This window comes from Camelus ferus, chromosome 1, assembly GCF_009834535.1.
Source record: "Camelus ferus isolate YT-003-E chromosome 1, BCGSAC_Cfer_1.0, whole genome shotgun sequence".
Classification (NCBI taxonomy): domain Eukaryota; kingdom Metazoa; phylum Chordata; class Mammalia; order Artiodactyla; family Camelidae; genus Camelus; species Camelus ferus.
In genome coordinates, this window is record NC_045696.1 from 5,460,867 (window position 1) to 5,483,004 (window position 22,138).

General features: G+C 50.2%; 1 protein-coding gene across 5 annotated transcripts in view; it reads right to left on the reverse strand.

Moving 5' to 3' along the window:
- The window catches only part of B3GALT5 (beta-1,3-galactosyltransferase 5), a 79,431-nt gene that overhangs the window by 37,790 nt on the left and 19,503 nt on the right, over window positions 1-22,138 (reverse strand). For 3 of the 5 annotated variants that reach the window (XM_032463380.1, XM_032463474.1, XM_032463424.1), the window contains exons 3-4: window positions 13,414-13,586; window positions 1,096-12,756 (exon numbers count right to left, since the gene is read on the reverse strand). In XM_032463380.1, the coding sequence (XP_032319271.1) occupies window positions 11,821-12,756 (936 nt within the window). In that variant the 5' untranslated portion in view covers window positions 13,414-13,586 and the 3' untranslated portion in view covers window positions 1,096-11,820. Of the gene's footprint in view, window positions 1-1,095; window positions 12,757-13,413; window positions 13,587-22,138 lie in introns of those variants that run through there. The other 2 variants (XR_004313764.1, XR_004313773.1) reach the window with 2 other exon arrangements.

Here is a 22,138-nt window from a genome sequence, read left to right on the forward strand (position 1 = left end):
TGGGTCTTTAAGGTAAAATGAGTTTGTCAGCATGAGCCCTAATCCAGTATGGCAGGTGTCCTTACAAAGATTAGGACACAGGGAGAAGATGACCATCTACAAGCCAAGAGGCCTGAGAAGGAACCAAGGTTGCCAACACCTTGATCTAGAACTTTAAGCATCCAGAATGGAGAGCAAATACATTTCCGTGGTTTAAGTTGTCTAGTCTGTGGTGTTTGGTTCCTACAGCCGAGCAGACTAGGACACATGGAAAGAGGTCATTTGACTCAGACAGAGCAAGCAGCAATGGAGCAGAGGTCTGAGGTCTGAGGTCTGGGCCCGGGGATGCTCCAAATGCTGGCTGGCAAGGTTGGGAAGAAGAAGTGAAATCAGCAAAGGAGTCTAGGATGGAGAGGCCAAGAGGTGAGGTGAGGAGAGGGAATGCAGCCGAGTGTGCTGTCCTGGAAGCCTCGGGAGGGGAGCCCGAGGGAGGACAGCGGGCTCAGCGATGTCAGATGGCCCTGAGGGCTCCAGCCAATCGCAGGTGCCTGCCGGATGGAGGACGCGGGCCTCCACCAGAACTGTCGATGTGGAGGCCAGGTGAGGATGGGTGAGGCGAGGAAAGCTGTTCTTTGGAGACGTTTTCATACTAAGGGAAAGTAGAGAAAAGGGACAGGACTGGAAAAGGAGGGAGGTCCAGAAAGTCGTCTTTGAGTGGGAGATGAAAACATGTTTGTGTGCAGTGAGAATGTTCTAGAAAGGAGGGGGTGACTGGAGCTGCAGATGTAGGGGAAGGGACGATGCTGGGAGTGGGGTCTGGGAGGGGAGTGGCAGGTGGGACAGGACCGGCCTTTGAGGGAACCAGGGAAAGCCCCACGTTGTCATTGCAGGGAAGGCAAGGCCTGGCTGGAGGGTCATCCACTCTTTGAAGATGTCCCCTGCTCTGCCCACCGCCAGGCATCCACGCCCCCGACACACAGCCCTGCAGCCCCTCCCTGACCCTCCCACCTCTGTTCTGGGTCTGAGACGGGCCAGGATGCAGCCCACAGGGACCAGGGGTGAACGGTGACTTCAGGCCCGTAACAGCACAGGAATTGTGGCAGCCACACACTCAAGTCAGAGAAAGACACATCCATTTCAATCGCTTTATTTCCATTGAAATGACACTTTGAAAGATCACGAATCCAAGCCTTTGAGATGAGTTACCACAAAGATTCTAAAGGTACAATTACATCAATTCATGGGGCTTGATTTCTTAAACTTAAATGAGAGCTTTTGAAAAATATAAATATACCTGAGAGAAAGACAATTCCACAGGGCACCTGCCTCCTAACACCTGAGCTTGGTGCCTGACGGGAGGCCTCACCGGCCCCACTCACCCGGGCTCTCCCCACCAAACACCCTGCCAGGGTCAGCATTTCTGTGCTTCTGAAACTCAAAGGAAACAGGAGCTCTCCATCTCTTACAAAGATAAGCATGTCAGCATATTTTTCTAAGCATATACAATCAAAGTCAAATTTAAAAAATATTTTCCCAAACTCAAAATAAATACAGAAAACATCAATGTGGGATAAAAAAAAAAAAAAAGATTGTCCAGTTTACCACCTTACATTGCCGACTTTTCAAGAAGAGCCCATTTACCAGCTCTATCTACAACTTAGAATTAAACGTAATTAAGTGCATTATGCTACGGTAATAATTTAATTTTGATTAAAGATAAATACCATTATTAATAAATTATAAATAAAAACATATGCCTACTCCCAAAATATGACATTAGAATCTAGTAAATTCCCCTAAAACACAAGGACACAATGTTTTCAAATGTCATTCTGTAGTTTATTTCTTTTCTTTTAGGAAAACAGAGTGTCCTCGGTTGGCATTAAGTAGTTTCCAGTCATGAAGATGGAAATCCAGACAGCCAGATTTGTCTTGTTGTCTCATTTGACCAGGTGGAAAATAAATCAATTCTCCCCATCTGATATAGTCCCAAATTAACTAAGAGTATCACTACTTCTTTGGTTTGTCTCTTTGTCTGGGAACTAAAGCACTGGGCCCTTGAAGACCTTGCGCTGACTTCCCGCTAGCGTGCGAGGCACGAGCCCACGGCCAGGCTGGGGGGCCGTCACCCTGGCCACCTGGACCTGCCCGCGTGGGCACGGGCTTCTTAAACCAGAGGGTGGAGGTAGCAGAGTGGACAGACGAAGCAGAGTACTGGTGCAGCAAGCACTACCTTTGGCTCTTGTTTCTGCTTGTATTTAAGGTTGACTGTGCCTGGTAAGAAAGGAATTCATTTTTTTTAATTAATTAAAAAAAATTTTTTGTCTGTCCGTTTTCCAATTGGCAGGCATGAAGACACAAGGCTTCTCCCCCATCCCCTGTGCCCGCCCAGCCTTCATGGCTCTTTGCCCCAAAAGGGTGGTTGGGGGAGGGGGGAGGGGGAGGGAGGGGGAGAGGGCAGGCAGCTTCACGGCTCAGTTTCAGGGCAAATCTGGGAACAAAGCCTCTTTTCCTGATGGTCATACTTTCAAACCAGGAAGATCGAGGAACCCCTAAGTTCCCACAAGCTACAAATCCTTCCATCAAATTCAAAACAGAGAAATGTGAGCACGTTTCCTATCCCCAGACACAGAATTGAGAGTTTGTTTCCAAGACACCTCAGATCAAGTTCACATAGAGATTTTTGGATCAGGTAGAATCAACAGAAACAAAAATAAGTGGTAATAATAATCGATAAGAGAGACTTCAGGAACTAATGTTTGAAGGGACCCGCAGTTCACTTAATCCTCTGCTTAGTCAGACAGCCCAGCACTAGGCCCGAATACCTAACCTGGCAGCTGATCACCAAGCACCCGCTCCCCGCCAGACACACGCCAGGCGCCTGGGCGGAGGGCGGAGACGCCCGGGAGAAGTTAACAATCAGGAAATTGCTGAAATGTCAGTCCTGATAAGACAAATGCTAAAATTCTTCTTAAAAAAATAATGAGAAAACAAATACTTTCAAATGGGACGCACACAGAAAAGGTAAACATCTCATCCATGTTGAAAACGAGGCGCACGGCAGCCGTTACAGTCAAGCAGGCTTGTTAATTATTGGCCCTGTTACAGAGCCACCCGCTGTCCACGGGGAGAGCGGCCGGGCGCCACCACGCTGGCCTTTCCCCGGTCAGCCGGGGCGCGACGCGGGCGCGGTGCAGACCGCTCTCAACAGCAGCGTGAGCACGGCCTGGTTTCTGAGAAGTACATCCATATCCAGTAAGCTGTCCGATCTCTTTCACTTTATTTCACTCTTTCTAAACTTCCTGCCTGAAAGTTGGAGTTCAGGAACATCTCGGAACAAGGCGACGGCGGTCCATTCCCGCAACCCGTGTTCCCGCCTCACCAGGCACAGTGCACGGCCCATGCTTGCTGTGTAACAGGCGGCAGGTGAGACCTCTCAGGCTCCACCCTGCTGCCCCGAAGGCTGAGAGCCCCAGGGCACCTGCTCTTCACAACCCACGTGAGCAAAGTCACCTTGATCTCCTCACTGCCCTTCCTGGACTCCGGGGGAGGGCAGGTAACATAGAGAAACCGGCTCTCCCCGAGTGTGGTGCCTCTGTGTAGAGCCGTGGATCACACCTTCACACACACACACAAACACACACACACACACACACACACACACTGATAGAAGCCAATGCCTGGAGTGTTAAACCCACAGTCTTTCGAGAAATGGCTTGTCTTGCAAGGGCTTTAGGTAGAGAGAGGTGGAAAGTGGGCTGGACTGGACGGGAGGGGCTCATGTTCCTGTGAACAGAAAATGTTGCCAGACGTATCAGTAAACAAAAGATGCCGCGGCCATCAAGTCATCAGCCACTACCATCCCCCCTCAGCAGTGAGCAGAAGGAACTCAGGATGCAGACAAGCAGGCAGCCCCGCCTCTGCTGCCACCCCCAGCGGTGCCCCCTGAGGGGACACAGGGTGTGGACGAACAGGACACGGGCCCTGGGCAGCTAAGGTGCACATCAAAGGGGTGATTTCAATGAGCTCAGAACTTTGCACCTTCTCATACATAGAAAAGCGCTAAACTATTTAACTTGAGATGTCTGGTTTAATTAACAGGAATCTTTTGATGTTCTGACTGCCTGGTCTTTGTTATAAAAATGCCTATATATCCTGGCTCCTCCCCTACCTCTTTCAGGAACAGTCCCTCAAAGCAATCTGAGAGGCTGTCATCCTGGGCTTAAGTCTTAAGTCCTGAGAAATGTCGGCCAAATAAAACATAACTCTCAACTTTCAGGTTGTACATTTTATTTCAGTTGGCATTCTGAAGCCAGGAACTTGTTGGAGCTGTCAGATGGAGAACTTGAATGAACTCAAGATGGGGCTGGTCAGGACAAGTTGGAGGACCCAGCTAAACAGGAGGTTCTGGGGGACTTCACAGATGACAAAGGGTCAAGTCTCAGAGGGTCAAAGAGGACAGGGAAGGAGCAGATAGAGATGCAGTCAACACTTGGGAAACAAGTGATGGCAAGTGGGAGAAAGACAAGATGGCAGACCCCGTGGGCGGCTGGGCAGGGCCAGCCCTGAGCTTCCGGTGGGGAACCCAGGAGGCTTTGGAGTCCCTAAGCGCCATGGGAGGACTCACCAACCACACCCTGGTGAAGGGCAAGGCATTGAAGGTCCAGGGTTGGGGGTGGTCTCTGCCACATCTGAGCCTCCCTGGTCAGACAGTGAGTCACTCTGAACGTCAGATTTCTCAACTCAAAACTAGGAGGTTAATTATAATGAGAGGAGCTATTTTGAGGACTCAAGGGCACATCAGGTGTGGAAATGGTCTACGGTGTTTGTCAACAGAGAAGGCTCTGAACAAACACTTCTTTCAGTTGTCAACACATCGTCTTCTTGACAAGGTGTGTCTGCAGAACTCAATGGCCGTGAACCTCAGCTTGACCCTCATTCCTGACGTCCTATAAAACGGATTGAGCATATTTGCCCAGTGAATGAATAAATAAGAGAATGAATGGCTGACACGAGCTTTCTGATGCTGGTTTCCAATCCTGGAGAAGCCGCTAATGGAAGGACTTGGCAAAGTGACTCCATTTTCCTGAGCCTGAGCCTGGGTTTTCTCACCTGGAGAAAGGAGGCTGCTTTTTAAAGTGCAGAAAATCTCTAAGGCACCTCCAGCTCCATTTGTTTTTTTAACCTGTTCAGTTCGTCACACTTACTGAATTAACCGAGTCTAGAAACACTGGGATCTGAGATTTTGAAGGCCATGAAGGTAATAACTTCTGCTAGAGTGCCAGGGAAGATTACAAGAAGATAACGGAGCAGGAGCTGAAATGAAGTCTTAAAGACTCACCCCAAAGATCTCTTGATTTGCCTGCAGATCACTATAAACATGCCACTACAGTGAGCACCACAATTCACAGACCAAACCTCGCCAATCATCAGGACGCACTCACATTATCAAGCAATTTACACACATTGTCTCAAACCACACAATAACCCTGTGAGGTGGGAATGACTATGGTCCCATTTTTCAGATGAAACAACTGGGGGAAAGGTAATTTGCTTATAGAGGGAGGGAGGAAGGTAGAATTCAAACCCTGGCAGCCCAACAACAGAGTAACCACACTCAGTAGGATCAAAGAACTCTCATAAAAATTCATTCACTGTGTTTTAAAAGTATATGATGCTAGCCTTTAGGGGTAATTGGAGCTGTGCTGGGGTGCCCAGCAGAAGCTGGGGATCCCTGGTCTGACCTCTGAAACAGCCCACAGCTTATGGACAGGAGGACAGAGTCCCCTGGGGCGATCACCCAGCTTCTCTGGGTCTCTGAGTTTCCTAATCAGGTCTGCTTTAAAAAAAAAAAAATTACTCCGGAGGTAAAGTGGAGGACAGGTTGGAAGGTGACATGACCCGATCTGTGAGGCCAATTAGGAGTATGTGGCCTGAGGCCAGCTGAGCCTAGGTGGTGGCCTGGACCGAGGTGACAATGCTGGCCACGGAGGAAAGGGGCCAAACCCACAGGAATCAGCAACCGTCAGGCAAGGCAGCACCGAAGCAAGGCAGAGGGAAGTCACAGAGCTGAAGGGACTGACAGTGACAGTGCTTCCTGAGACCGGAAGCCCCAGGGGAGACCGGGCTTGGGGGCAGGAGGAGCTGAGTCTGGTTCCAGCTGCGCATTTCAGACACGCACCTGTTGGGGTTCCAGGAACAGAGGCTACTCGGGCTGCTGGCTCGAGACACGGAGCTCAAGTGTAGGAAAGGGGGCCTGACAGGTTTTGCTGGTTTGTGTGTTTCCTTCCTGCCTTTTTACAGAGCGCTACATGGTCACAACGGTGTGTTTGAAGACAAATAGGAAGTAAGTACATTTAGCTCAAAACAAGACTAAGGAAAAGGCAGTTCTGCCCCATGGATGTAGCATCAGGCCAAGGGCCAGGAGCCGCTCCGAGTGCTGGGCTGAAGCTTGAACTCTGCCAGTTCTGGTTTTCATGCCGAAACGAAAGGGGTGGGACCAGAGCCCTAAAACCCCTGTACGTTCAGAAACACAGCAATTCTCCCTTCATCTGAACCTGTTTTCTCACCTTTCATTCCAGCTGTCCTCATCTACAGAAATGAGGACCGTGACCCCGGGCCAGACACACCTTGGCAGCAGGAAAAGAAGAGTGAGAGGGTCTTGGGGTTTCCAGGGCCCGTCATTTTTGGGGTGAGACCCTCAGTCCATGAGGTCAGGCTGAGAACCTTGGGACATGGGATGAGGCTGAGAACTCTGGTCTGTGGGGTCAGAAGGAGAACCCCAGTCCTGGGGTCAAGGTAAGAACCCGTATCAGAGAAAGTGGTTAACCTCAGAGCATAACAGGAAGTAAGGGCAGACTGACTTTGCATTCTATGTGAAGAGATGTTTTTAAGAATATAATGTGTGCAGGACGTTTCAGGGCACCTAAGGCTTCTGCAAAAGAGTTCAATGACTGGGCTTGCAGGAAAGGGGCCGGAGTTTTAGGATAATTCCATCAGACCTGTGTGCAAAATGCAACCTCCAAAGAGGCGCTGTGACACTAGGGTCTCCACCCAAACTGACTGATGTGACTCCTCTTAGGTGTCTTTGAGACTGGACGGCAGGGTAACACTGTCCAGTTATTAAACAAAAGGGAAGGACTGCAGTTTGTAAAGTTAAAATGTTGGGCAATTTGCTGCCACATTCAAGCAGTTTATTCCATGCCACTGTATATACAGTTTCTTAGGTCAACAAGGACATGTTCAACTAAACTTTACTTTTCTATTATTAAACATAGTCCTTGAAGGCTTGTTTATCAGGGAAATTGCCTCCTAAACCAGGGCCCAGCTTTCAGCTGCTAAATCCCTTCAGTGAGGTCAAAATAGACCCATAAGGTGACACCCTTCCTGGGTAACCATGGACCATCCACACTCCTGACACTCAGGCTGCCCAGATCCCGGGACACCAAGCAGTGGCCCCCAAGTCCAGAATTCACTTGCACAGCTCAAGAAAGCTGGCATTGCTCCGTAGCTCCAGTTTTAAAAAATAACCTCGAATATTGGCATGGCGTGGTTTTTCACGTCCCAAGGATGCATACGTATGGAGTTACTTCTACCCAGAAGACAACTGGACTGAAGTCATTCTCATGATCCTGATCTACTTCTGGACAACATGGTTTATTGCTGTCATTCTCCTGGGACTAAAAGCTGGATATGGTTGAGGAAAAGAGGCAGGTGTCAAGAATCATGAAAACAGACGGACGTGGTGGGTGGGAGGAGGTCAGCCGTGCGGGGGTTGGAGGACAGGCACATTATAGGGGTCTATCCATTTCTCAGTGCGTGAGGTTTTCCATTCTAGAAAAAGGGGGGGTGGGTCAAGAAGCCCTGCCATACAGCAGTGCTAGGGTTTCAGGTCCCAGTTTTCAGCAGAAGGGGGATTTCAGGATCCCACTTACTGATTTGTAGAGGAACTGTATGTTGTAACCACAGTGTTGGCTGCGTTTTAAATATCCTTCCCCTTTCTGCCACAGTTCACCTCTTCCCCTCTAAAACCACCTTCCATAAAGGTCACTTCAGTTGCATTCAACAGATCTTTACTGAGCGTCTATCGTGTGCCAGGAACTGTGCTAAGAATTTGAGTAAATCAAGAAGACAATAGAGCCCCATTCCTGCACAAGCTTTTGTTCAAGTGAGATGAACTATAAACAGTCAATTTAATACAAGACACATTACAATAAATAGACATTGTATACTCTGTTGGAAAGTGATGAGTGCAATGATCACAGGGCAAGAGGACACAGGGTTGGGCGATGCGATTCCACAGAAGGTGATCAGGGTTGGTCTCATCAAGAAGGAGAGAGCTGACCAAAGACTTGAAGAGGCAAAGGAGTGGGCCATGAGACTGAGAAATAGGGCGACCCTAGCAGAGGGAACAGTCCATGCAAAGGCCCTGAGGCGGGCAGAGCATGCCTGGGGTGTCCCAGGAAGAGTCGGGGAGAGGGTCATCCCAAGTTCAGGTTTGAGTTTGCTCACTGCGTGGTGTCAGGCAGGCTGTGGAGTACACGAGATTGAAGAGCAAGAGAGAGCTCTGGGCTGGAGATAGCCAGGCACCATCAGCAGGACAGAGGGTATTTTAAACCTTGGGGCTGGATGAGACCACCAGAGTAAACCAGGGAAGCAGGCGGTCAAGGCCAAGCGCTGGGCGCCCCGTTCTTGGATGCAGAGCGAGGCGGTGGAACAAGCAAAGGAGCGGCCTGCAAGTGGAAGGACCAAGAGCACCAGGTGTCCTGGAACCGGGGACCAGAGCGCTAAGATGGGGGCGGGGCGTCGCGGGTCCTCAGTGCCCTCAGTGAGACCCGTCTGGGGGACTCAAGCACCAGAAACTGATGAGGGGGGGTTGCAGACAGACCAGGAGACAAATTTGGGTCGACAAATATGGAAAATCCTCTTGTGGGGCAAACAAAGCAAAGGGAGCAGAAGCAGGGCAGTGCGGGAAAGGATTCTTAAGACGGTTTGGAAGGTGGAAAGCGACGGCCCGCCTATGCGCACGCGGGGTGTCCAGCCGAGGGGAGATGGACGGCGAGGGCGAGAGCGAGGCCCGGGCAGGAGTCTTGCTCTCGCAGAGGTAAGATGAGCTGGGGACGAAGCCCCAAAGCAGGAGGGGCTGGTGCCATAGGAGCCCCAGTGGTTCCTTCCTACAGGAGGGGGAGGTTCAGATGCTGGAGGGTGGGCAAGCGTGGCGGTGGGAGACTGAGGAAGGGCCAGATGTGCAGCCTACGTGCCAAGGCAGTGGGCGCTTGCATCCCTGGGATGCTCCCTGCGCCCCTCGAGCCAGCTCAGGGCCAGGGGCCGCAGCCCTGTGTGCGCCCACCGCGCACGGTGCCCCCCAGCTTGTCTTCACATCCTATTCCTGCTACTTTTCAGCTACATAACGCTGGGCCAGCCGTTCTTGCTCGCTTCCTCTACCTCGGGTTCCTCGCCTGTAAAGCAGGGAAAGTGGTCGTCACCTCCCCGGTGGAGCCGTCGTGAGTACTGAAGGAGGTAACGCTGGGAAAGCCCTATCTCAGGGCCTGGCCAACAGCACCATCTCTCAGCAGCACTCCTCCCTGGAGGCCTATGAGACAAGCCACTGTGCCACCAGCCAACTCCTCTCCTCTCCCACTCCGAAACTCACGTTGGGTGTTACCGGAAAAGCTTTGCCTCCTAATTCACGCCTCCCCAGTTTCTTGCTCCCACACACAGGCAAGACTGTGTCCTGGAAGACGACTCCCTCTGGAACCTGCAGTCCATGACAAATAACTAGTGAGGTCCTGGGCAAGTCTCTGGGTCTCTTTGAGCTTTTTTTTCACCCTATGTAAAGGCAGGATGGCAGGAGCTCAAAGACCCCTTCAAGTTCTGTAGTCACAAGGTAATTTTTCCCTAAAGGGAAAAAAAAAACTTCATTACATAAAGAGACTAGACGGGGAAAAAACGTGTTTTGCAGAAAACCCTTTAAGAACATATAGAGGTTGTGGGGGAAACTGAGCCTGTGCTCAGGGCTCCCTATGGCTGTGGGGTTTGGACGGATGCTGAAAAGACGGACCCTGAGCTAGCCACATCTCAACTACCCATCCCAGTGGCCACATGGACAAGCATACCAGACAAGGTGGACATAAACGCACGACCCAGCCCTACTGCCAGACAAACCTTTCACTCTCAAGACCCATCATTGTTTCCAAAATCCGAGGCAGCCAGTCCTACGAGGGGTGTGGCACTGGCAATATCTGGCTTCAAAAGAGAAACTTACGCCCTGATTTTCCCACCTGAGAAGGTGGCTTTTCTGAACATGACCCGAGCATGTTCACAGCAGCCAGGATAAGGAAACACATCTCCCAAGAAGCAGCTCCATCCAGACTCAAGAAATACCCTGAAAACTAGGGTGCCAGACCTCGTTTTGCAGTTCAACATCGCCATGAACATTTTGCAGCAAACATCTCTTCCTGAGTTTGGGTAAGGGCTTCGTCCAGCACTTACAAGCCACATGAGGTCCTGGCTTGGAGTGCTGGTAAAGTCCAGTCCTGTAAAGTGAAAAGTAAGAACCGGTCATCCAATGACCGGGAGCAAGATGGCTTTGCACATCACATGACAGTGGCTGACGGGCAGAGGTGCCTCCTTTCTACACCACCCTGTAGAACAAGCTAGTACAAACCTCTGGAGACGAGTATCAAAGGGTAAACTCCACACCACAAAACTCAGCTGTTTCCTGGCCATCTGAGAAATTCAAAGAAGCTGAGCTGGGATGAGGTTTGGGGTATGGACACAGGGAGACTCCCTCCGGGACCAGACCTCATTCAGTTTTCAGTGTCCCAGGGGGTTCTTGAGCGTATCTTGATTTGAATCCACCTGAATTCCCAAAAAAGCTCCCAGAATCCTTCACATATGGTGACAACTGCCCCTCAGTCCACACTTGGAGACCTGGAGTGCAGACCAAGGGCATGTGGAGTGAACAGGCAAACAGGCGGGGCTGCCAAGATGGCTGGGGGAAGATGCCACACTCTTGGGGTCTCAGCAGAGGGACCAAGAAGTCTGTACCATGGGCCAAGCCTCATAGTAATTTCTGAGCCAAAACTATAAAAACTGATTTCTGTCTAGAGCTGGGTGTTTCTTCGGGGATGAGCTGCAGCCACTGTAGGGGTATCTTCCAGGATGCGCTTTGCAAGGAGTGGAGTGCCAGGCTGCCAACAGGCTCTCAGGTTAACTGGACCCATCGAAGTGAATGAAGGCAGTTGGCGGTGCATCTGTCCACCCCAGTGTCCATACTAAAAGCACAGGGATGGGAGTTGAGGCGGAGGGGACCCTAGAAAGGGCCTGATGGATGCCAGCAACTAGACTGCCCTCAGCCTTCCTCACCACCATCCTCTCCCAGGGAGGCAGCACCGGGGCAGAGAGGGCTGAGTTGGCGGCTGCTGCCTGGATGCTGACAGCACTGGATTCTCGTCCCTGCTCCAGTGTCTGTCGGTCCTACGCCTTGGCACAGGTTCCGGTTCCTCTCGAAGCTGCTGTTTCCTTCTGGGTAATATGGGGATGGTACCACCTGCCACCTCTGGAGGATGCTGACCCCTGAAAGGAGACCACGCAGGTGTCCACCAGACACAGTGCAACAGGTAGGTACTCAAGAGGTGCTGTCTGTTATCGCTCAGGGCGCCAAGTGGGGGTTCCTCAGCCGTGTGGTTCAGGCGTCCGCTCCGGCCCCCTCTTCTTCTGCCTCCTCCTTCCTCACTCCCTCCCTGCCCCCTGAGGAGTCTTAGCAACACCACCCAAGATCTTTCAAAAACCATCACCAGGAGTTGTCCGAAGCGTGTCCAGATGTGCCTGGGGCTCCCCTCAGCTATGTGGACATTCTTCTTCCCAGGAACTTTCCAGAGCCTGCCAATACTTCAGGATATCTTGAGGCTTGATATGATGACAGGCCACGATCCTCTTATAACGGCACGTGGTGAAGGGTAACCCATTGGGGAAGAAAGTCTGCTCAGAATGAAGTTCCTCCAGTTTGATTTTCAGTTTTTCCAGGCAGAGCCCCACAAAGACATCTTCGAGCTTAATGAACGGGACGCTCTCAGCCACATTGTACACCTGACTCGCCACATCGCTGGAGAAGACGTAGCCGGTGCCGGAGCAAAAGGGTGGGTACTTGTCCCACGGATATTCCTGTTTACTCACAAACCACTTACTGTACCTACTCCTAATGGGAAATTCGTTCAGTTTTAAGTAGCCAGTGAAAAACCGACTTGTCCTGTTTCTCTTGAGAAGCAGCTCGGTCAGATAGTAGACGTTAATAAACATGTCGGTGTCTGTTTTCATCACGAAAGCGGCCTGGGGACAGAGGCGATGGACCCACTCTAAGCCCATCATGGTCTTCAGAGTCAGATTGAAATAAACGTCCAAGAAGTCCTTCTGGACAACATCGCGGTGCTGCTGGATCTCCTGGGCCACTTTTTTCGAGATGTCCTTATCGGGCGTGGTTCCCAAGAGGAAGAATGTTTTTATTTGTTTTCCCATCACGGTCTGTTCTCTTCCCCATGTGTCCCGGATGATCATGCGAGCGTATGCCTGTTCGGGGGACGAAGTCACCAGCAGGACAAGGAAGGGGGGATCCTGCCTGCAGTCTGTATCTGGGAGCTGAAGGAAGTTCCCACTTTCTTTCTTGAAAACAAATGAATCTTCTTCAAAAGGATTCAGAGTGTACGGGCTAAGATACAGACAAAGGACTCCCAGGACCACCAGGGAAACATAAATCCACCTCATCTTCACACAAGCCATCTGAAAGGAACAAAGTCAAACAGTCAGACCTCGAAAGCAGGAGGGCAAGTTTAGCTTTCCCCGGGGAGGCTGAGATGGGGAAAGAGATCCATGTTTCACGGCTCATGTTTTGAAAACTCTGGAATCTCACTGCACCCAGAAGTGGAGTGCTGTGGTCCCACACTGAGGCAGCATCTTTCCCTCCACGGTGGGAGATCAGGACTACAGGGAACTGGGCACTGGTCCTGGTTCCAGAGCTGGCCAGCCTTCACCCATGGGAGCGTCAGATTCCTAATCTAGAAGGATACGGAAGCACATCACTAAGTTCTGCCAGTGCTGCCTGGACTGACTCCACAATGGCATCCAGCTGGAGAGCCTGCAAGGCTGGAAACCAGGCTTTCTAGCTCTAAAGGATGGGCCATTGGCAATCTTCTCTAATTGATTTAAGCACCATTTCATCACTCCCAGAGAGATGCAAGACCAGTTTTCAGATGCGCCACAACTGCCTTTGAATTCCATTCCTGCTGGCAGTAGCTGTTTTTTGTTTTGGTTTGGTTTTTAGGTTTCTTTTTATAATCTCCTGATTCTTTCATCTTCTGCTCACCCATCTCTTTTATTCTCGACAAATCCAGGATCATCCACATCAGCCTTATAACATTAAGAAAGCAAATAACTCACTCTTTCTTGGGTGAGATGAACCTCTGTTTTGAAAACTAAGCCAAAGGGTAGATTCCAAGAGGAAATTCCTTCCAAAGAGCTGTCAGCGTACGATGTCCGGCACTATCAGCTTCTGGGCTTGGTTTGTTTACCAAAAAAAAAAAAAAAAAGATGATTCTCTTCCTCAGGAAACCCTATAAGGAAAAACAAAAAAGAATAGTGTTGCTCCAGTCACTCATGCCTCACCAGCAGCTCTTCACCATTTGTTGGGCTGAAGCATTTGCTGTAGGACCAATGCCCTACGTACCTATGAGAAGTTGAATCTCAGCCTCACTTTTCTTATCTGTAAAATGGGTATGATCAAGACAAACCCCACCACATGGTTCACCTGTCAACAATAATAATAACAGCATGAGAATATCTGAGAATCTCTTTGGCCTAATGGGTTAGGACAACACCCAGAGCTTTTTAAGGAGACCTGTAATCATAAGTCAATCACAGTCCAACTTCTCATATTGATAACTTAGCTTCTCTACATAACAGAGTCTGTAGCTGATGCTTAAAGAACCTAACACAGGAAAGAAACCCATCAATTCTCAACTCAGTGTCCGTTTTCAGAATGTTACCCTGAGCGAGAGGACAGAGGGGCCAGCACGAAAAGAAAGTGGCCAAGTGAAATGAAGAAAGGGTTGGTTACTTTGATGGCAAAAGAGGACCTCGAAATTTCACCAAGTGGAAAACTGTTCCAAATTCATTCCCCACAAGAGAAATGGAACAAGGATGGAGCTTTGCAGAACTAGCCGACTCTCTGGAGGCTGACTCAGGCCAGCTCCTGTTCTGGGCGCCCCGTGGGATGCCTGACCAGCTGGAGCCCCCACCAACTTCAGAGGAATCACCGCCATAAGCAAAGGGACTTTGAGGGTGCGTCTTAGCCTGCAGGGTGCCAAGAATTCTACCCCTTTCTTTGCGAGCTTGTTTACTGAAGGGCTCAGATGCGTGGTGTATCTTGGCGGTGGGGAGGAGGGGAAGCAGGGGCAGGGGGCAGGGGTAAAGGGAACCAAACTGCATTTTTTCCCACAATACATTTGCGAGAGAAACTTAAGAGCCAACGCAGAAAAAAGATGCAATTATTTCTCTGTTCTATTTTGCTTCCTTCCCTGGATGAGTTGGCTTTCCCTCAGCAGCTGGCTCAGCAGTAAAGCTTGGCTCTCATCCCCTCTCCTGTGCCTCTTCCTGGGATCCTTCGCATGAATGAATCTCAGTCCCCAGGAGGGGATGCTCGGCTCAGCCACGGCTCTGGTCTCTAGCCGGGCGCCAAACGGCATGCAGGAGGCCGAGCAAACACCACGCCCCGCGGCCAGACTGGCCAGAGCTCCCTGGGGCCGCTCGCTTTCATGTGCGGTTGGAACAAATTTCCTACCTACCGTGCAGTGACCAAGAAACACTCTCCGCAGCTGGTACCTGGGAATCCCCACTACAAAGCATTTGCATCTTTGACTGAGTCTATATGCTGTGACACAGGACCAGGGACTCCAGCTTCTGCTAAAGGACCTACGGTTACAAGGCCTGGAGACAAAGGCATCCCGAAGTCCACATCCCCGAGGGCTGGAAAGCCAGAGGGGGAAGGTCTGGAAAGTTAAGTTCAAGAGGGTTGGTGGGGGTGGCTTCCCAGATCTGAAGGGAAAGATCTGGAGCGGACAGCAATGATCCACTCTGAGGCCAGAGAGAGCACAAAAAGCCAGTCACAAAAGAGAACCAGTGTCTTTTTTTTTGTCATACAATTTTTTTAATTATATAAATGTTGGGTTTTTAATTGGATCAGTTTATGAAACATTGTTTCATTGCATAATTCTTTATAACTTAGTACCTATTTATATAAAAGCTTTGATTTAATTTAATAATATAATGATAGATAATCACTTTTATTATATTACTAATTAAATATTTAATATTATAAATAATAAAAAATCTGTTCAATGTCAACATTCATTAATATAGTAAACATTTTAATCATAAACTTGCTTTCATGGTTACATAACATACATTTATATTAAAGTATTCTGTGTATCTATAATTTATTTGATTGCCTCTTGATTTCTCCCTCTGCATCTAGCAGTATGTTTTGAAATCATTAAGTAACCTAGGGCTTGAGTAATGTTGGTCAGACCAGGCATTTGTTCAGTAAATGAAGTTTCAAGTTCTCTCTTTTCTCTCTCTTGGGCTTGTAGCCTCCTAAAGCTGTATTTGAGGCGGGCTGGTTTGTCTTCTGTTTCAGGTTTTAGCCACCTGAAGTCGTGTCTTCCGTTCCTCTCTCAGGCGGGTCAGAAGACAGCAGGGAGGCCCTGTGTCTGCAGGGACCTTGCCCTAGGATGAGCCCTTCCCCCTTTATTTTTCCCCCAAAATCTTTCAGAATGGCGGGTTGGCTGGTATTTCTAGGCCACTTAACTTTTCTTTTTTCATTTTCTTTTCCTTTTGCATCTCCTGTCCATCCCCAGCCATCGTTTGTCTGTTTTTTTCTCCTTTTGCATGTTGACCTGATAAGCTCTTCACAGTCCTAAGTGGTCCCTGCGGTGGGCAGGATCCTGATCTTGTGGCTATTTGGTTTAAGGAGGAGATTGAGCGGGCTGGTAGGTCACCACACCTAAAAGTGCCTGAGGATGTGAGCTGGGAGACGTGTGGTCAAAACTGAGCTGAGAAACCTCCCTGGGGCTTTAGCGGGTGGGATCAACTGCTCCTTGTTTATTTCTTACTAAGTATTGAGTCACAGGTCTCCAAGGGTGGGATGGAGGACAACAGCAAAGTAAGTGACCACAAGGAGACCTGCCTTTGAAACAGGACACGCTGGGGTCATTCTCTTTGAGGATGGTGACCTGTGCTGTGGGGGCCAGCAGATCCCAGATCTCACAGGGACAAAGGCCTGGGGCCCTTCCAGATAAGGCGGAGTGAACTCTTTAGGACTGGCTAATCTGAATAATTTTGGCGGGCCTTGAACTAAAGAGGTGCCCTTAGTTGCCTGGCACCTGGCCCTGGGAAGATTGAGACAGAGGAATATTCTCCTGGGGCCCCAGGGCCACAGAGAGGAAGGGTGGCTTCAGATGGGTTCCCATGCGCGTAAAGCCCTGCTTCCGGCTGGGCACTTTGTTACCTCTAAGAACTGGCTAGCTCTTCTCCCCAGCCAGAAAGGTTTTTTAAGATGTCAAAACATCATAATATACAGAAAATTAAAAATAGGATTAGTATCACCCCAGGAAGTAAAGTCCAGGGTTGGCTTATTCCGTAAACTCTGAAACAGTATCGGCTTATTTAAAACATCAGCTGGCCAGATACGGAAGGCAGGCTCCTTGGTCACAGGGTGAGGTTGCTGTAAGGGTGCTTCAGTATTTCACTGATTGTTAAATCAGGACCTGCTCCAGTTTCCAACACGAATCAGCTTAAGATGCTGCAGTTCTCTGTGGAAGCTGGGGAAGAGCTACAAACCCTCCACAAACATTTTTAGACCACGACTCCTTCCAACACAGTTCATAAACCCAAACATATGGGAGTCCAGGGGAAATCAACTATGCTGACATAAATTCATCAAAATATTTTTTATAGTGTGCCCGAGCAATATTCTGTGCCAGAATGCCCTTTTTCAGCTCTGTATCTGATAATAATTTCTAGCTTCATGTTGAATAATTATCTTAATTTTGAAGGCAGCATGAGTTTCGCCCATATTTGAGAGTGTCCACAATGACTATTATGTTGTGAAAATACCAATGAATCTTCTTGGAGACAAGATCACAGGCTCTTCTCCCGAGCGGGTCAGTGCCTTTTAGGGGGTAAATTGTGCCCCCACCCTCCAAATTCAAACGTTGGAGTCCTGACCCCCAGTACCGAGGAATATGACCTTATTTGGAGAGAGTGTCTTTACTAAGTTACAAGGAGGTCACTTAGAGGGGGCCCTAATCGAGTTGTGACTGGTGTTCTCATTAAAAGAGGGCATTTGGACACAAGTGAGCACACAGGGAGAACGCCACGTGGAGACGGAGGCAGAGGTCGGGGTGATGCTTCCACAGGCCGAGGAGCCTCAAGGATGCCAGCAGCCCCCAGAAGCTGGGGGAGAGCCTGGGACAGACTCTCCCTCGCAGCCTCAGAAGGAACCGGCCCTGCGCACACCGTGACCTCCAACTTCTGGCCTCTAGACTGTGAGGGAATAAACATCTGTTGTCTGTCTATGGCCACACCGCCGGATCTGGGTCGCGTCTGGTCGGAAGGCCTCAGCCTGTGGTCCTCTGCTACCACAGCCCCAGGAAATTAACACAGCGCCCATATTCATGATGGAAGAAAGCACTGCATTTCAATTAAAGGCTCATGTAAACAATAACGTAATTCTTTTCCCATCCGAGATGCCAGCCCTCACAGTACTAGTCCTGCTCTGGTGCTCGGGGTCACCTGCTTACCTGCAGACGGGCTCATACACCTGAGCCGAGGGATGGTCACACCTCAAAACTAGCGACAGTGACTCCAGGAGAGGGAAGATGGCATCGTGGATGTTTGAGGCCATGGGTGAGATCACCGTCCCATTTGCAGTCGCTTTAAGGTTTTTGCTGTTGCTTTTATCCGACTTCCCCTCTGGGACCTGGGAGTCAGGGCTGAGGTGGACTGGAACCTTTGTGAGCTGCACATTTTCACCACATTTTTTTTCTAAAATATGTTTTTCAATTTTATGGGAAAAAAAGTGGTGATGGTAGCTGACAGGTGTTTTTTCTTTTTTTTTTAATATTCCTACTTACCGAAATAAACCGTCCACTCTGTCAACCCCTCTCCTGTTTAAAACATGTTCTAAGCCGTCTAGCCCGGCTCCTGTGGCCGCTCAGCTGAGCCCCCCAGGTGGTATCCTTGGGCTGTGACCATTCACACCACCTGCCTTTGACACTGTGGGTCGTCACCGAGCCAGTGGCCGAGGTCTGCACACAGAGGCGTTTAGGGGGCGCCTGCGACCTCCTCTTTCGTCAGGAGGGAATTTGAAATTCCCAGCCACATGAGGAATAGTGGCTTTCACTGCCTCTCCCATCACCTCATCAGCTCAGGCCAGAACCGTGGACAAAAATCCCATTCATCATGTACCTTTCATGCTGCCGAAGGCCGGAGGAAATTATGCTGGGGAAGTGTCCCCACTGGCATGGTCTCGGGGGCAGCCTGCGCCCGTCTTTGGAGGCTGACCAGCTAAGACAGGAGCACGTCGCACTGGGAGAGCTTTCGTAACAGGCCCTGGCTGTCAGGGGGGAGAGAGCACTGCGCCCTCATCCCAGACCCTTTTCCGGCCCCGGAAAACCTCTTCTGGGCACCTCCTCTGTGGCAGGCCGGGGTCCAGGTGCCCGCAGTCCAAGGATGAAGGAGACAAACTTTGGAGGGGTTTGCAGCCTGCAGGACGAGCTGTGGCACAACCCAGCAAGGAGGTGTGTGATCCTGGCAGACCCTCCCTGAGCAAACCGCAGTCAGGCTCCTCTGAACCCCCTTCTCGGCGAAGCCTCAGCCTTGGGCTCCCATGTCATCTATGCATCAGCCAATTTCAGCAAGAACCCTGCAAAGTGGGTCTCGCCAGAACCCCCCACCCATGATATCTGATCAAACGCCTCATCCCCCCAGGCTTGGTGTCTGATCACCCTGGGCTGCCTTCAGCCAGAATCTCGTCAAGTTCAGTTTAGCCAGAATCCCCCAACCCCTGATGTCTCTTCCCAGTGATTTCCCATCCGCTGATCCCCCAACCTGGCCCTTGGCTACAAATCCCCCGTGTCTGGGCTGTATTCAGAGCTGAGCCCAGCTCTACACCGAGGTCTCATTTCCCCTGATAGTACTGGAGTAAAATCTGCTTCTGCCACTGTAGCTGTGGTCCAGCTCTGGCTTTACTCAGACAGGGTGGAAGAGAGAACAGAGGTCCCCCTGAGGATGTTCAGGGTGGCTGCCCTGGGGAGGCACACGGGCAGAGGCAGGAATCTAGAAAAGCCTGGTGGGTTCCAGAAACAGGCAGCAGGCGTTGGGGGGAAGCTTGGAAGTGAGGCTGGAGGCCGGCAGGGCAGCTCGGCGTGGCCTGGAGGAGCATGGGAGGAGCCTGGCTTTTATGAGGACATCAGTGGTCGGTCCGCAGGGGTCTAGGCTTTAGGGACTGCTAAGTCTGGGGCCCAAGGGGGCCTCTCTCCTCCATCCCTAATACAACAGAGAAGCCTCCTGCTGACTTTGAGTATGGTAGCTCCCATTAAACCAAGCACTGGGGAAGCAGAGCCCAGAGATTCATACCAGTGACCATCAATCTCAGAATCAATGACTTCTGAGCTTTAGGAAGGCATTCTAGGGGTTGACATTGAAGCACGTCAGGCTGTCATAACAAAATGCCATAGACAAAGAGGCTTAAACCACCGACATTTACTTTCTCACAGTGCTGGAGGCTGGGAGTCAGAAACCAGGCTGCCAGGGTTCTGGCGAGAGCCCTCGTCCGGCAGGGGTGAAGAGATGGGGGGAGAGAGGGGGAGAGAGAGACAGAGAGACAGAGGCAGGGCGAGTGCATTAAATCTAAATCCAATTACCCCACAAAAGGCCCAACTCCACACACTATCAAATACATATGGGTTGGGGGGGGGACAAAATTCAGTCCACAGCAGGGACCACCTCCCAACATTGCCAGGGCACCGACTCTCTGATAGGCAGTACTGGTCACTGTGAATGTTCCCGGGGTCTCCTTGGATTTCCCTCAGTCACGTAAACTGCTGCGCAGAGGGAAGCACCGCCCTTTTCCAGGCCATCGGTGTGCTTCTCCCTGCGAAGCTCTATTTCTGGGCCGTCTGTCTCTTCTTCTGTCCCAGAGATGGAGAAGAGCGCCCCACCGGACCTCAAGATTCGAACTCCGACAGTAAGACAGAGATGGGAGTGGGGGGGGGGGGTCTGTGCTCTGTTCAGCTTCCGGACCCTTGCTCTGCAATCTACCCTCTGCTGAAGCCTTGTTTACAAAAACACAAACAAAAACCCAAAAAAGTGTCTTTACGTGCAGCTCCCAATTCTTAAGAAACCAAGAGCACAACTCAAAGTATTTTGAAACCGGATTCTTTTAAACCTCTGAAGCATTCTTTCCTGAATAGCCCAAATAGCACTGAACAATTTCAACTTTACTAAACAGTTTCATCCACAGTGTCAAAAGGAACAAAAACTTGTGCTCATAGACTTAAGAAGGCCAGTCTACCATGGGCTTAAAAATAATAAGCTTCTGACTACTTCAATAAGCCAAGAATTGGGGCTTTTTTTCTAGCCAAAAATGGAACAAAACAAATTAATAATAGACCAGAAAAGCATAGAGCAGATTGTCACAAACATGGTTGCTGATTATTCTGTGTAAAAACCAGGTTAGAAAAACCTGAAAGTTTGGGGAAAACTCTTTGATTGTCTGGGCCTGGTGACATAAAGGAAAGATAACGTTTTTTAGCCCCATAGAAGTCACTTTGAAAACAAGCACAAGCGGTTCCTCCCTAAGAACCCCTTCTCCCTGATTATTCTGGGCGCTGGCGGTCTAAGTGACAGGGCCACAGAAGCTTGGGTGCTTGAGTCAGGTCTCAAGACAGAATCTGAGAGTGACAGGAATTCAGCATGCAAACCACCAGCAGGGAAGAAAAATAATTAAAATAAAGGAGGGTGATCACTCCGGAAACATGGCCTGTCCAGCCTTCAGTTTCTAGGACCTGCCCTGAACGAGAGGCCGTGGGAACAGCAGGGAGCATTCAGGTGGGGCAGTGCTGTCTGTAACGCACCCTAACTCCCTATGGCTTGAACTTTCATTTCTTGACAAACGAGCTCAGCCGATCTTCAACAGGACCATCCACCCGTCCACGAGTTCCTCATCCATCAGCCCACGTCGTGTAGTCTCTGTTCTGGCTGACTTCCCTTCTGCTTCTGCTCTCAGGCCACACTTGTTCCCTTTCAGATCCTTAAATAGACTCTCTCCTTCCCTCCTGTACAAATGTCCTGCTTTGTGCGCGTTTCCCCTCCCCCTCCCCCCGCACCCCACTCCTGCTGCGTCCCCCTTGCAGCCGGGATCCTTCACTCCCCGTGCCACTCACCGGATGCTATGTTATCAGTTTTATCCATGGGATTTTATCATTTCTTTGTGCAAACCTTGGGCGACCGCCCACCCTTCCCACTGGTCAGTAACTCCAAAAAGACACAGCAGGGGCCACTTTCTGTGTTTTCCACCGTTGTCGCAGCTGCTGACTCGTAGTATTTGACACAAAGAAGCCCAAAGGAAAGATGTGAATGAACCAACAGAGAAGTTGCCCAGGTCTCCAAAAGCTAAACGGTGCTTCTTTGTAACTGGGATACAGTTCCTGACCTGAAAACGAGCGCTTGGTTTCTGCGGCCTCTCCTGAGGATGAAACAGGTTTGCAAAATTTTTCAGCACGTTAGGTATTTCGGCTTTATGTGCCTTTCAAACAACTTCATTTACTGCTCAGAAGAAGTAGAACCTGGCTTATTTCAATGGAAGAGGAAGAAGTGACATTAAGGCTTTCACCCGCCACCGTTCACACGGGGGAGGCTGATGGGCTACTAGAGGCAAAGCGTGGGGTGTTTGGGTAACGCTCAGAAACCCCTGTCAGGATGCTTTAGCATGAAGGGGAACAAAAAGCCGTGCAGAGAAGAAAGATGGGGGGCTAACGGTCCCCACGGTACAAGTTGCAGCCTCTGCCCTCTGGCTCCAGGAGGTAGGCTTACGATGATTAAGAGG